This window comes from Sebastes umbrosus, chromosome 9 (genome assembly GCF_015220745.1).
Source record: "Sebastes umbrosus isolate fSebUmb1 chromosome 9, fSebUmb1.pri, whole genome shotgun sequence".
NCBI lineage: Eukaryota > Metazoa > Chordata > Actinopteri > Perciformes > Sebastidae > Sebastes > Sebastes umbrosus.
In genome coordinates, this window is record NC_051277.1 from 22,194,361 (window position 1) to 22,209,046 (window position 14,686).

A 14,686-nucleotide genomic window follows, 5' to 3' on the forward strand; every position below is an offset into this window, starting at 1 on the left:
TGGTCAAAATCAATGCTGCAGAGGCCAAATTATCCTGACTTTAAAGTTATAATCCTTTACATTTACATGAAGAAATCAAACCCCTTTGTTGAATATGGTCAGTATTCTTTCTACATTTACATTCCAGACCTATTTTTTAAATGTGTATAATCAGTGGAACGGCCCTTTAAAATGGCCAGAACTCAAAGTCTGTTTACAGGTGTTGGGAAGTAGGCTACTACTACATTTGCAGGGGTGGAAGTAATGAATTACATTACTAATCTCCTTACTGTAACAAAGTCATTTTTTGTATAGGACTTGTACTTTTTTTTGAGTATTTCATTTTTTTTTTTTTTGTGATTTTACCAGAGACGGTTCAGAAAGTTGTTCGTGCACTTGAGCATCTTTGATTTTACTTCTACGTTGGCTAAGTATTTTCTGTCTTAAGTAGGCCTCTATTGTACAGTTACACCAGGAGCTAGAAGTTAGTGACCAGTACACCAATGCAATGTAATAAATAGTTAGTCATTAATGGGTTAAAGCACACTTTAATAGGCTACTCTATCAAAAAGTAAGCACAACTAAGTATACCTTTCTGTAGGCCTATAAGGCAAGAACACTTAATTGTACCTTTCTTAAGTATATCTAGATCAGAAAACTAAGTACAAGTAGGCCTATGAGCCAAATATACTTAGACTTTTCTGTATACTTGTTAGTGTGAGCCAAGTATACTTATGTATACTTTTGTTAACTATATCTCTGATAAGTACATAAAAAGTAGATCCGATCTGTAGGCCACTTGTAGTTTTCAGACCACGATGGGATTTATTTATATTTGTTTGTAAATCTATGTGGAAATGTGCTTGTGTCTGTGATTGGACTCTATCCGTTTTATTATTTTTATGTCCGCCTTATAGAGCACTTTATAATGAGCACTCGTTTTGATAAGTGTTATATGTAGATAATCTTCATTATATTATAATAATTATTATTATCAACCACACAAGATATGTTTGTTAACAGATGAAACCTTCATTGCACAACATGAGACTAATACAATCTAGCGTTAAATATTACAATTAAACAGAAAGCTGTGACTTTCTACTACACCTGGTGTTTGCTGTCAAAACTAAGAGCCAATCAGCTCTTAGCTCTCAGGTTATCGTTGCCCACGTGTGCATGACGTCAGAGCAAGTCGGCATCAAGTCAGACACAAATCCAACCAGCATGCATTGCGCTGCAATCAGCGGTGATTGATCCACAGGTGCAGGCCTGCAGCATGCTAATTAATCAAACACACCCATCACAGGTGCAGGCTGTGTCTAGCTAACATGCTAAATGCGAAAATGCTTGCTTATATTGGATCCTCCAGCACCAGCCAGCAGTGACATCTGCTTCCATTGAGGGGGGATGTGTCAGGACTTTCAGTTCAAATGTTTGATAACTTTCAGGAACGCAGCTGGGACAGAAAGGCTGACTGGACTGGTTACAGTGGGACAGAGAGGCCAAGTGGACAGGAGGAGAGGACTTTTTCATTGTGAAGGAGCAGAGAAGTTGAACCTGGCGCAGACTGAGCAGGACTTCGCAACAGGTGAGTTCAACAACACACACATGTTGACCGGTGCCCGTGTGCACTACAATAAAAACTGCTAAGCTCTCATTGTGCTTTAATGTGTGTGCAGCAGCAGCAGCAGCCGCTGTGGATTGTACACTGTGTATACAGCTCCATGGTATCTGCATGGTGATGAAGTGGCAGGCTGTTTACTTTATCTGACACTCGCTGTGGTGCCCATAGACTTTTTTATTTATGGTGGTCATTTTTGTTTAATTGTCTGAGTTTTGTCCTCTTTTCTGGTTGATTCTAGTGAGTCTATACAGAGGATGGTGGTTGTATAATTGATAATCAGTTTTTTGCAGGCTGCAAAGGGCCTTGATAGAAGGATTTATTATTGGTTTGGGCATAAGGGCTCTGTAGTGTGATGTGTTTACGTTGACATGTTAATGCATTGTATTTTGTAGTCTAAATGTCTTCTCTAATTTAATATAATAACTTTTGTCATATATTAATTGCATGCAGTATATTCTTATATAGATGTAATGCAGTAACTTTTACTCGGAGTACATTTTACCTGACCTACTTTTTAACTTTTATCTAATTACATTTTTACACAGTACAGTACTTTTACTTGAGTATTCTAGTAATCTGTCCTGTGTATAATGCGAAAAAAGTTAGTATAAAGCCTGTTATAGCTCCAGAGGGAGCTATGCAAAGTCTGATAAATTGCCTCAAGTGATGTCACTGGAGTCAGCACCAGCAAAAAATGGGTGTGTATGTGTGTGTGGGTGTGGGTGTGGGTGTGTGTGTGTGTGTGTGGGTGTGTCGGTGGTCGATTTGCAATGTGGGTAACGTAGGTAGGCACCAGGTTTTGACAAGGCAGAAGAATGCATGGAATAAATATGAAGATATCTCTGGTCCTGCTGTTCAATTTTGATCTTTATTTTAAACTGTATAACAGTTGTGAATCTGCCCCGTCGCATGAAAAGGCGTATGAATGACAAGATAATGTGCAAGGAAAAAGTGTGCAATAAGAACACCGTTCTTGCTTTTGGCTTGTCATTTGTATGCCATGTAATGTGTCCTGACTGCAATGTAAATGTTTCAGGGCAAATTTGCTACGATCAGAGCCAGTAACGTAGAATAAAAAGTGAGAAAGACCGCTTATGTCGGACGGGAGGGGAGGTGGATGAGTCCAACAAACACAGGACTTCCCGGAGACGTTTGTAATGTATTTTTTTAGTGATGTTTGTGATGTGTTTACCTTGTGTTGCATTGTTTCCTTACGTATTGTACTTAGTTTACGTACTTATTTTAAGGCAACCATTCCTAATCCTAACTAAGTGGTTTTGTTGCCCCCTGCTGGTACACCATCTTCATACACGCGTGTGACTCAAAGTGGAATACATGTGAAATACAGTTTTTAAAATAATTAAAACATATATGGCAGGCATGGGGGTGTGTAATCACACAAGTGCTTTTTGGTGAGGGGATGAAACAATCGCTGTTAGCCGAGAGACGTGAGCCAAGGAAAATGTCTTGCCAAGACACAGCGACAAGATTAAAAAGCCTCTATTAAATGGCTCATTCACAGAACAATATAACATCTAACCAACATGCTTCAGCTGCTGGCCTTCATCCAGCCAGAGAAGTAGGCCACAAGACTGGCCAGTTTTTGGTTAATTTAAGCTCACTCTGATTTGGCGACTTTTTAAAATTGGTAACTGTAGTATTATTACTGACATCAACATAGTCGTTTATTACAGCTTGTTGCTAAACAGGCAGCCTCTTCATTTACTTTCTTCTGCTCACTTGTCGTTTGAAAACTTCCTTCTCTGTGCATCTGTCCAACTTTTAACAACACGAATTTGCCCACCAGCCTTCCAAACAGTGGTGGACCATCCTGTTATTTACCCCCACAGTGTATTAAAATGCCAAGCAAGGAAATCATAATGAGTTTTTGAATCACGGTTGCTGACCAAAAGTGGGAGGCTGCAACTGCAATTTCCATTTTCATTTTCAAACTCAGAGAAATGCCTTCTCTGCTATGCACTAATATGCTGTGTGTCTTTTTTTCCGCGCGTGCTTCTAAGATATTGTCTTACAGTTATTAGACTTTACACTTGAGCGATTCCTTGTTTTAATTAAATGAAACTCAAATGGAACAAGTGTGCCAAAAATTGTATTTTCAAGGGAAGAGGGCCACTGCAGAAATAAAACCGGATCTCAGGTATTGATTTGTCTGGAAGTGTTGGAGACAACTCTCCTGGCTATCCATCTGAGATGGCTTTTGACCCAAACAATGACAGGGTGAGAACCTGCACTGCAGACAACAAGCACCAAGCGGCGAGCAGCGAGTAATGAGCTGCATGGTGGCTGTCATTGTACTCCTGAAAGCGGAATTTAGTTTTTCCCTCACACACCGCTGTTTCCCTCTTGTCCCTTTAGATGCTACTCTTAAGAAAATTGCTCTCATATGAAAATAGCACGCCATTCTTTTGTTCCTCCAATAAAAGATGTAACAGCTGCTTCTCAGGGAGTGAATTCTAAATGAGGCTTGGCATTGCCCTCCGCTGTCAGATCCCTCAATGACCTCTACTTCTCCTGCTTCCTAGCTCCCGTCTCCCGCCTCCTCCTCCTTCCCTCTGTCATCCCCCACCTCTCTCCTCTGTCTCCCTCTGCTCCTTAAGACGAGCCCCTTGTGTTGGGCGTGTTGACAGGGCTTTCTCACTCGGATGCAACCAGAGGGAAGCTGATGTGTCCCGGGCTGCGCGGGAGCATCACGGCATGTGATGGCACCTCAGCCTCTGCTCTTAGCAGAATCCACAGGAGCGCCTGATGTGGAAGGAAAATTAAAAAAAAAGAGAGCAAGTAGGCTCCTCAAAGGATTCCTGAGCAATTGTTGCTGCAGTGTTGATGACTTGTGATGTGTTTGTGTCACAGCACTGGGGTTAAACCTGAGGTCCTCAGTGTGCAGGTTGTCCCACTTCTGAATGCTCCTGTCAGTCCTGATTGCCACTGATCAGCGCCAGGTGACACCAAGGGACACGGCAAATCCCAACCATGCGACCGCCTGAACCTTGCAGCCAGGGCAAATTCAGAGGCATGCCGAATGAATGATTCATCCTCTATAAAAACATGCGATTGTCAGAGGAAGAAGGGAAATTGTGTTTGCGAGGTTTATCAGCACGTGCGTAACAGGAGGATATGATTATTGAATGACGGCATTTCTGAACATACAATGTGAAACGGCGAGATACGGAGCAAAGGGAGGGGGGAGCAGCGGAGTAGAACAGTGAAGATGTGACAGAATCAGGGGATGTGTGAAAAGGGAGGAAACCAAGCTGTGGTGGGATGATATTTAGGCCACACTGTGTTTTTTTAATCTCTCGCACAATATGCATCGTGTCTGCTACCTCGGATGTCCAGCTGCTGCTGTTCTCCTGGGTAACGCAACTGCAATGAAATGACGCTGTGCCTCCTTATGCAGAACATGCTATTATTCTCCCACAGCAACAATCTGATCATTCAGCGTCCCTAACGAGCAGCTCACAAATCCCCAAGTCTGTGTAGTATTTCCCTGGGTTTTGTTGCAAATTGGACCGAGGGATTAGATCAGCTTAACCTTTTCACCAGTAATCATAGGTGATTATAAGCATTTGGACATCCTGTTATTTAGAATTATAGCGAGGGGAGGCCAGGTAGGCAGTAATTATCCTGACTTATATGGTAGATTTTTTTGTCCCACACAATTTTCAGCTCAATAGATAAAAAGGTTCAGCTGGACTGCAATAAAAAGAAATCACCGGGCTTATTTACAACAACCAGGCTCCATTTTTATATTAATAACACAGTAGCAAAATCAATAAAACCCCTTTTCCCTTTGGAAGATATATTTTATTGGAAGCACTCATTCAACTAGGCTCCAGCGTTACTTTTTGCTCGTTCCAACCTAGCAGATGGATTTTCTGAAAATTTTCAGCGAACAGATTTTTTCTCCATCTTTGTTTCCTTGACAACACGTCTAAACAAGGAATGGTCTCCCAGACAACAGGTCTGAAAATACAGCACATATCTCAGTGTGTGTGTGTGTGTGTGTGTGAGAGAAAAGAGGTGAGAGAAAAGGAGGAAGAGATTATTGTGTGCACGGCATTTTCTTCCCTTTGCATTTTCTTCTCGTTTGGTGATAGATCTATTCAATCACCATTGAATGTTCATATATTACACTCGCAGTCTGCAGCGATGGAGATGTATTGGAATAATAGGTTTATCTGTTTAGTCAAGGCCCTGCCTTAACCGTGAACATTTCCAAGAAGAGGAACATGCCAGAGCACTCAACACAATACTCCCTGTGTGAAACAAATAGTATTTTTGCTAGAAATGGACTGGAATATGCTGCCGTCGCTGAGATGCTCATCCCCATCTCACATCCACTCACATCTAATAGGTCCAACAATTCATCCCTCCGTCTGTTATTGACCCATCCTCACTCCTGAAGATGACTGCATCCGCCGACAAGGTCTCTTTGTTTTGCTGAAAATTTCTTCATCTCCCCCTGCCCACTCTACTGTATCAGTAGTTATTACAAAGGATGGTTACTGTGGCTGACTCGGTGGAAGAAAAGCTATTAGAGGGCTGATTGTGAGCGTTGTTTGCATTGAGGCGGTAATCAGCAGACTCGAGTGTGAGGCTATGAAGCCATCTGCCATACAGAGAGGTCAATACGGAGGGTGAATGTCTCTGCACTTTCATTAAGAGGACAGGAGACACAGATAGATCAAGCTCTTAGTGGCCTGCGAGCATTAACACTGCAGTACATCTCCCGCAGCATTAAAGAAATAACAAAAGACACCGATGGAGATAACTAAATCAGGGCACGAGGACCTTCACATCATTGAGGGAAGTGTTTCCTTTGTCAACAGAATTCATTTTATTGATTTATTCATTCAGAATGACATAACTGCATTCTTTATTAAGGCATAATAAATATATTCCACGTACAAAGGAGGAACCTTGCTCTCCCAGCAGACTACAGACTACTGGAAGCTGAGCCTCTGTTGTACTGCCTCTCTGCAGAGCTCCCTCTGTCAGTATGGATTAGAGAGCAGAGAGCTGGAGAACTTTAGGAACAGAACAACACCTCCCAACGCCGCCCCAACCTCATGAAATATCTGAAGCCATGCATACAACAGATGGAGGCAAGGGCGTAGGTGTTGTTTCAACGTTGGAGGGTGCGGGGGGACACGTATTAAGCAGGGGGCTCTGTGAAATTTGGACTGTTAAACGCTTCATTTCCTGCATTCTGGTGTTTTTTATGCACCAGTTTATGGTAGAAATGTCTTTATTTATGGAAAGGAAAACACAGGCGGCAGACAATTCAAAATATAATGAAATATAATGCAGTAAGGCTCTCAGGCATTCTGTATTACGTTCAAATATTTATTCTCCTGTAGATCGACTCATTTAATGTCATCTCTACTGAGTCAACACACATGTTAGCATGACCTACTCATCATGTCTTTTGTTTGTCCTCTTTAAATGTGAATGTGCAGCCTGTTTATTACCGGTAGGCAACCGACAACGTTATCTTCATTTTATTGTAGAGATGAAACGGTGCGAAAATTTCATATCCCAGTTATAGTGACCAAAATGATGACCGTTATTAGTATTATCGTAGTATTGTTAAAAGGTACTGAAAATGTTAAAAAAGTATTAATATACACAAACTAGGGTGACCAGATCCCAAAAGAGTATGTTTGTGTGGGACAAAGAGTATGTTTGTGTGGGACAATGTGGGACACGTTACTAATGCTGAGAGGTAGTCTACAATGTTGATATATTGTCTATCTAACGTAAATATAAACATTTCTATTCTGCCCCTTATCTTGTAACATCTCTATGCTATGCCCGAATGCATCTATAGATCGGCACATCTCTTTTTGAGCCACACGTTTTGTGTGAGACTCACATGAACTGTGTCGCTTTAATGTCATATTCCCGCTGTGTGAAATTGAAAAATAACTGGCAATTTTCACAATAAACTCAGAGAACCGCCTTTCACCGGCCTAAAGTAGTTTCACAGTCTTTGTTGTAGCTGCTCTTCCTTTTCTTTGTGTTGTAGTTTTCCATCATATTCCGCCTAAATCTGCATAGCTTGTGACTTTGGGGTAACTCGCAATTTTCCCCGTTGGGCGTAGTGTAGCAAAGACGGTGAAATGTTAACCCGCACTTGACCCACGTGTGTGCATTTTGACAGCAAACAAAGCCCTGTGATGACAGCCTTCCCTGCTTTCTTCACAGCCAATTGAATAAAAGCCAGATTTTAAAAAAGCGTCTGTCCTGCAGTGGTTTGACTTTCCAAAACTAGAGCCGATGAATATGCGGGACATCGTCTCAATATGTGGGATGTGGGACAAGGGATAAAAATGCTGTGCAGTCCCTCGTAAAGTGGGACACTTGGTTACCCTAATACACACACTGAAATCATTTTACCAAGTTTTATATTGAAAACCACAAATAAAAGCAGCAGCACTAGCCAACAGTGTTAGGCAAGTTACTTTCAAAATGTAATATATTACATATTACTAGTCACTTTACAATATTACTGTCTGTGTAGAGTAATACGTTACCGATTACACTACTTTTGCGTTACTGTCACCAAAATAACTGCAGAAGTACAACTTGGCATTAGGCATTATAAAATGGAAGAGGGTAATGTTGTTTCATAGCGGGTAATCAAAGCACATCAGTTTATTGCAGTTCATTACAAATCCAGCGGTGGGCGATATTATATAGCCTGAGTGCGTGTGTCCATACCGTGTTTTTCTCTAGCAGAAAAGCACCGGCAGGGTGTTAGTGAGTGCCTCATCCCAGCGCGTCATCAAAAAAACGCTTGCTGCGCGTGCGTTTTGTTTCTATGACAACAATATCTTGACATATCACCACTCTTACCGCCGTTGTATGATAGACTAGCATCGCCCCTTTGATTTTTATTATCTATTTGGGCTACTATCTATTTGTTTGGATATTCTTTTATCAGCATGAGCACCAAACGGAGGATGCTTGCCCTCATACTTTGTATGGATGAGTTTGTCACCTCTCAGTCTGACAGCTGTAGAGCAAGTAGGAGGATGTGGATGCATGACACGATCCGCCAGAGACAACAATACGATGAATATCATCGCCTCATCTTAGAGCTGTTAGATGGAGCCCGGGTCCAGGTCCACTCAGGCATTCACATGCTGTGGTTACCACTTTGTATTCAATTTGCACGCTTATATTATTAATAGTTTTTCTTCTGACACAGTGTGGATGAATGGAAAAAGGAAAACAATAAACACTTAATTTCGTTACGCGTTACTTAACATAGTAAATGTAATAACATTACTGAAATACTATTAGTAACGTGTTATATTACTTTGTTACTGCTAGAAGTAATATATTCTTGTTACTTTTGTAACACGTTACCCCAAACACTGCTAGCAAAAACTTTATGTAAACACATGAATACGACCACACTTCAAACTTAGTCCTCTTAGAAGGCTGAACAATCTCTGGAGCGCTGTCACTGCCTTCTGCCATGTTTTCATTGACGCAAAACAAACCCATGTTGCATGCTGCGCCTGGGAGACTGTTGCTAGCTTTGGTTGATGCTGGACAGTACAGTATTTAACACCAATATTAACCGTCTGGAAATTTACCATGGTTTATCGTGAAACCGGTAACCGTTTTCATCTGTACTTCACTTGTTCAACTGACTTTAGCAGTTTAGATAACAGACACTCGACTGTCCTGCTGTTATTATAGACATGTGAACTAACCACAGACACTTGCCTTGTTCATGGACTCACTGCAGTGTGCCGGTGCAGAATGAATATAGGGTAAACACTGGATATCTGGCGTTATTGGCATTAAAAAAAAGATTTTTTTTTGCCTGGCGGGGGTTCCCGTTTGCCTTGCGGCCCTGCAGGAATGTATTGATTATGATAATAATGAAGTAAGGCTTTTTTTTTGTAGTTAATGACGTAAAACACAATCATTAGTATCCTTTAAAACTGATGATTTTTTTCCCACCTGGAGTTTGTTAGCCTGTGCAACCAAGAGAAGACTGTAATGTGAACCAACATTAGATCCCAGTGGAACCTCTTCACTGCAGGGATCCCAAAACGCAGGTGAAAACCTGGTGAAACTAGATGTTTCACAAAGTTTTATTCATAAGTTTTGAGCCAATCCCCCACTGAGCATAATGAATTATCAATGTTATGCTTTCAAACACTGCCAGCTTTCCCTATATACAGTACAACATGGCAGAATACGGTCGATCGTGGCAGCCGCATTACAGCAGAAACTCCAGCATTCAGTAAATATTCATATGGCCGTGCAGGTGGTAATCTGAGCAGAGAAATATCTGCGTCCACTACATCTGTCAGTTCAGTTTGCGGTGCATCTGGCCTATGTTGTACCGAAGCCAGTTTCTCTAAATAAAGACAGACTTCTTGCATCCTCAGCTCCCACCCTCTGTTCTACACACAACACTTCCGCTCACCAGTGCCAAGAAGCCCAAATTAAATCAGGCTTAAATAAGATATATTTCCATCTCTGTATGCGAGGATAGACTGATCCTCGCAGCAGCGCTCTGACATTTCTCTCAGGCCGCGGGACGCCTCTGAAGGATTACCTCAGTGGGAGTGGGCTGCATTAGCTAGCCCATGACGACTCACTCTATTGATAGCCGTGGCAGGTACACCTCAGCAAGGAGCCCTTGTGCGGCCTGTGGAGAGAAGTGAAATGAGTATAAATTGTGGGTGTCAATTCCAAAGGGGAAAGCTGGTCATCTGTAAAAGAAAAGATGTACGAGCACATAAGGATGGGTAATTCCACTCCTCTGCCAAGAGAGGACGTGGAGAAGATGACATTCCCTCCTCTGGCCTGTGACGGGACTTTAGAGTTTCTCCTAGTCTGCTTTCGGCCTTTTTTATCTCTTTCTTTCTCTCACATCCTATTTCTGATTTTCTCTTTGCGTTTCATTCACATTTGCAAATATCCAGACTTTATCCCCACACCGTCAGACAGATAGACACACACCCTCCTATTGATTTGCCTTTTTATTTGTGCGCCGCCGAGCCATTGTTTCTCCGTGTTAGAAAGTGAAAGGAGCGATGACCCAACTATCAATCAGGAGTAAGACAAAAGCAACACTTTCTTCCTCAACAGGCGTGCACGCTATTTGTCAGGCGACGCATCGTTTTCTCAAGGTCGCATCAAACTGACAGCTGTCCCAAAGCAAATGTTGAACACCTTTTGATGCAGCCTTTACAAATTTGTTTAATGAGGAATTGATTTTTTCTTTTTTTTTGTGTGTGTGTGTGTGTGTATGTGTGTGTGTGTGAGCAAGGCAGGCTGTCCCTCAGGCCTGGTAACAGAAGGCGGTTCAGCTCCACAGGAGCAACAATCAGACAGAGAAGGAAAGCTGCTCTTCCCCGAGAACAGGCAGTAAGGAGCAGCTCACTGGGCGGAATGACTCACAGACAGGGCCATTCAGACGCACACGATGATGGCTGCAGCCTGCCTCTTTCACAACCACACCAGGCTGCTGGGCTCGAATGGATAGACTCCTCCGATGCTAATGTGTTGTAACCTAATGTTGTGGAAACAGATGGGGCTCAGCCATCAGGGTTGAATGAAAGAGTAGAGAGAGAGGTGGAAAACATGCTTCGGACTGAGTGTGATCTCATGAAAACATCAGATACATCAGGTCTGCTGCTTTTTAGTTCGGCCGCCCGGACGGAAGAAATATGAATAAAACATAGACGAGGTCTGAAGTTACATGGCTGCCAACAAAATGGGAGGTTTGGAATTTCTAAGCAAAACATTTATTCATGACCAACGAGGTGAATACAAAATATTGTTTAAAGGAGGAGAGCGGCTCTGACAGGAATAGTGAAATACAATTGATGGATTGCAGCATTATTGATTGGTTAAACACAGGGATTTATCTGCCATTGACTGGAATGCATATAAATCATCATCATCATCATTTCTATTCTGTAGGCTAACAGCCAAAGAGGGGAAAAAAAAGCCAACCCGAGAGGACGTCATCTTAGCTAAAGAATGCATTTGGCCTTCTTACCCTTTTATAATAACTCACAAAAGATGGTCAAGTCTTTTCTAAATGGGTTAATGAAATCCCAGACTTTACCCAGCTGAGGAAGAGGCCATCGATCCGGCTGTGGGGAGGAAATCCTATATCACCATGCCAGTTCAGATTAATCATTGGACGCGCTGTATGACATTGCTTTGCATAATGGAAGCGATCACATCCTCTCTGAGAGAAGTTTGGAATAACGATCAGGCGATGATCACTCAAAGTCAAGAAAAACAAGTGCAACAAATGAAATGAAAAGGTGTTAGCCGGTCACTTCAAAGAAGAGAGATTAAATCGCATTATTTCTAAAGTTTCTCGCCTCCGTTTCATCACACGGTTTGTCTGGTGAATAATGGGCAAACTGTGTCAACGGTGGCTGGAATAATATGTTTCTGCGGATGCAGTGGAGTGGCTTAATTATTTCCATTCTGAGAAAATCACCCTTTTATTTTTCTCACTGTGGCAAACATCTTTGATTGACCTGCCGGCTCTGCTGGGTCACCCAGAAAATCAATGGCTTGCAACATTCATGCTAGAAAAATGTCCCGGATATCGCCTCGACTAAAGGAAGGAGAAAAGTAATTTTTGTTTCATGAGGAAGTGTCCCCGAACGGTCGTGATTGACATGTCTTCAGACGCGAACAACTCGAGGTGCGGATCTGTCAGCAGTGATCCCCGCTAAGCCCTGGCAGAATAAGCCGGGGATTGGAGCAACTAGAAGTCCAGCTGAGGTGGATGTCTTCGCTGTGACATTGTAGACTATGACAGGCTCCTGTTCTCCCACAGACAGGTAGAATTTATGGAAATGGAAGTGGAAAGTTGAGACGGATGGGAGCTGATCATTGTCTGTCCCATGCAGCAATCAGGTGAAATCCTGCAGGGCTGAATTTAAAGCAAATGTGGTCTATAAATCTCCGGGTTTCCCTGGGCCGCCTAATGAAAACTAATAGACAGGCTGTGAAAGGAGCCATCCATCCTGCTACTTTCCCCGACCAATAACGGGTTACTCTCCTGTTGGTGGCGAGCCGAAGCTATAAAGTGTTAACACGCCAGCTTCTCTGGGGGGAAGTCATGTTAAAAGTAAACAAGTTCAAAATGAGGCTTCTTTAACTATTAATGTCAACTAATATAGACATAAATCACAGCTTGTGCTAGATATGGAGCGTACTATCTATTTAACATATTGTGGCAAGACACCCTGAGGAGAAGGAAATGATAGTGTCTTACTGTACATATCCTGCAGTCTTTTTATATACACGTGTTTTTCATGCATTTTTTTTTAGCACAGTAACCAGAAAAACAATTTCCCCAGGAATTGGAAAATTGACACACATTTCCGTACAGGCCTAGGTGTAAGCGCCTATGCATGTGTGCATGTTGGATGTTTATGTGCGCTCAATGATAACATTTTATATCAGAGAGCAGAGGCTGGGGCCCATCCTGCGTGGAACCACAGGGAAAGAGGCAGAGAGAGAGAGAGGGGAGGAAGAGAGGGAGGCTGTTGGTGATCTCAGCCTGCAGATAGGCACCACGGAGACGTTCCCAAATAGAATGTGACTTTGATTTCTCACCTCATTTCACTCTCGGCTGTCAGATAGGTTTCTGCTCAGATGACATCTCCTTCACGACGATGCGCAAAAATGTGGAACGGCTCAGAAATGAGGCAGCTGCTGCCCTACATGCCAGACAGTCTCCGTGACATCATCACCTCCGACGCTCTCCTGTGACTCAACAGCACTGACAACAACAATTACAACAACAAAACTAAGACCGCAGCCATGCAAATGATGCACTGCACCTGTATTAACAACCCCCCACACACACACACACACACAAACACACACACACACTGTTCCCCCACCTCTGCATCTTTGTCTGCTTCTCCGTCCCTCCGCGAGCAGCCGTGACCCATTTATCTCTGTTGTATCAGCGTCTTGGTTTTACCTGTGTTTGCAGACATGTTGATGCACAGCCAGCCTCATACATAACATTATGGCTCCATTAGCACTGCAGTATATTCTTAGGAAAAAAGAGATTTTCATAATATGTGAGAGAATTTACTTCTTGAGTATGTTTTAATATGAAAATGATGTTATGATACCACTTTCTAATAAGGCTCCCTTTTATAATAGGCTTGTAACGAATGGCTTTATTAAATAGTTATGTAATGTATTACTGATTTATAAGCTACTAATAAGGACAGATTTCAGGTCGGCAGGTTGTGAAAAATCCCTTTCTATTTTGTAATAATGCAGTTATAAATCGGCTCTGTGCAATGAAAACCATGTATCTCAAAATGTGGTGATTTAAAATGTTTTTGATAAAGGATTATGTTTTCCTCTAAAGGTACAATATGTAACTTTCAGAAGATCCTCGTTATTAATGACACCTGTGGCCGTTAAGTGAACTGCAGTCAGCATCCTGACATCTCTCCACGTCGTCCATTAATTCCTGATAATGGACAGCTCGTCGGGCATTATCCCTTAAATAATGTTCTGTAATGTTCCTATATTTTATTTGGACCAAACAAAAATGTTTTCTTAGGTCTGTAGAATATGATTTGTAGGCCAGGACATCTCTGCAGCACAACAATATTTAATATAAAATGGCATTTGGATACACATTTCGCCTTTAACAAATATTGCGCCTCCAGCCATTTGAAAATTACAACAGGTCATATTGCGATTTCGATAAAATTTCAATCAGTCGTGCAGTTTTTAATTTATAGCTATAAGCGTCAGCTGGTAAAATGTACCACTATATGGAATTTGGTCATTTTCGTGCTATTAATTTTGTGTGTTTAGAAAAATATTCTATGTTGCCATGTCAACGCCTTTTTTCTACTGCTGTACATAATAGAGCTGCGTCATAGGCTAACCTCCACTATGGACGAGAGAGAGAGATTTATGAATGTACATCAGGCATTAGACTTGCTCACTGAGTGAGGAAGAGTGTGATGGTGGGAGGTTTCAGGACTGAGCGACGTGTCCTGGGTTGATTGTGTGACT

General features: G+C 42.1%; 1 protein-coding gene across 4 annotated transcripts in view; it reads left to right on the forward strand.

The window, feature by feature from the left end:
* The first annotated feature begins 1,210 nt into the window (after nucleotides 1-1,210).
* unc5a (unc-5 netrin receptor A) overlaps nucleotides 1,211-14,686 on the forward strand; it is a 286,747-nt gene continuing 273,271 nt past the window's right edge. Inside the window, exon 1 of one of the 4 annotated variants that reach the window (XM_037780571.1) lies at nucleotides 1,211-1,570. In XM_037780571.1, coding sequence (XP_037636499.1) covers nucleotides 1,390-1,570 — 181 coding nt within the window. In that variant the 5' untranslated portion in view covers nucleotides 1,211-1,389. The remainder of the gene's footprint in view (nucleotides 1,571-14,686) is intronic. The other 3 variants (XM_037780572.1, XM_037780574.1, XM_037780576.1) reach the window with 3 other exon arrangements.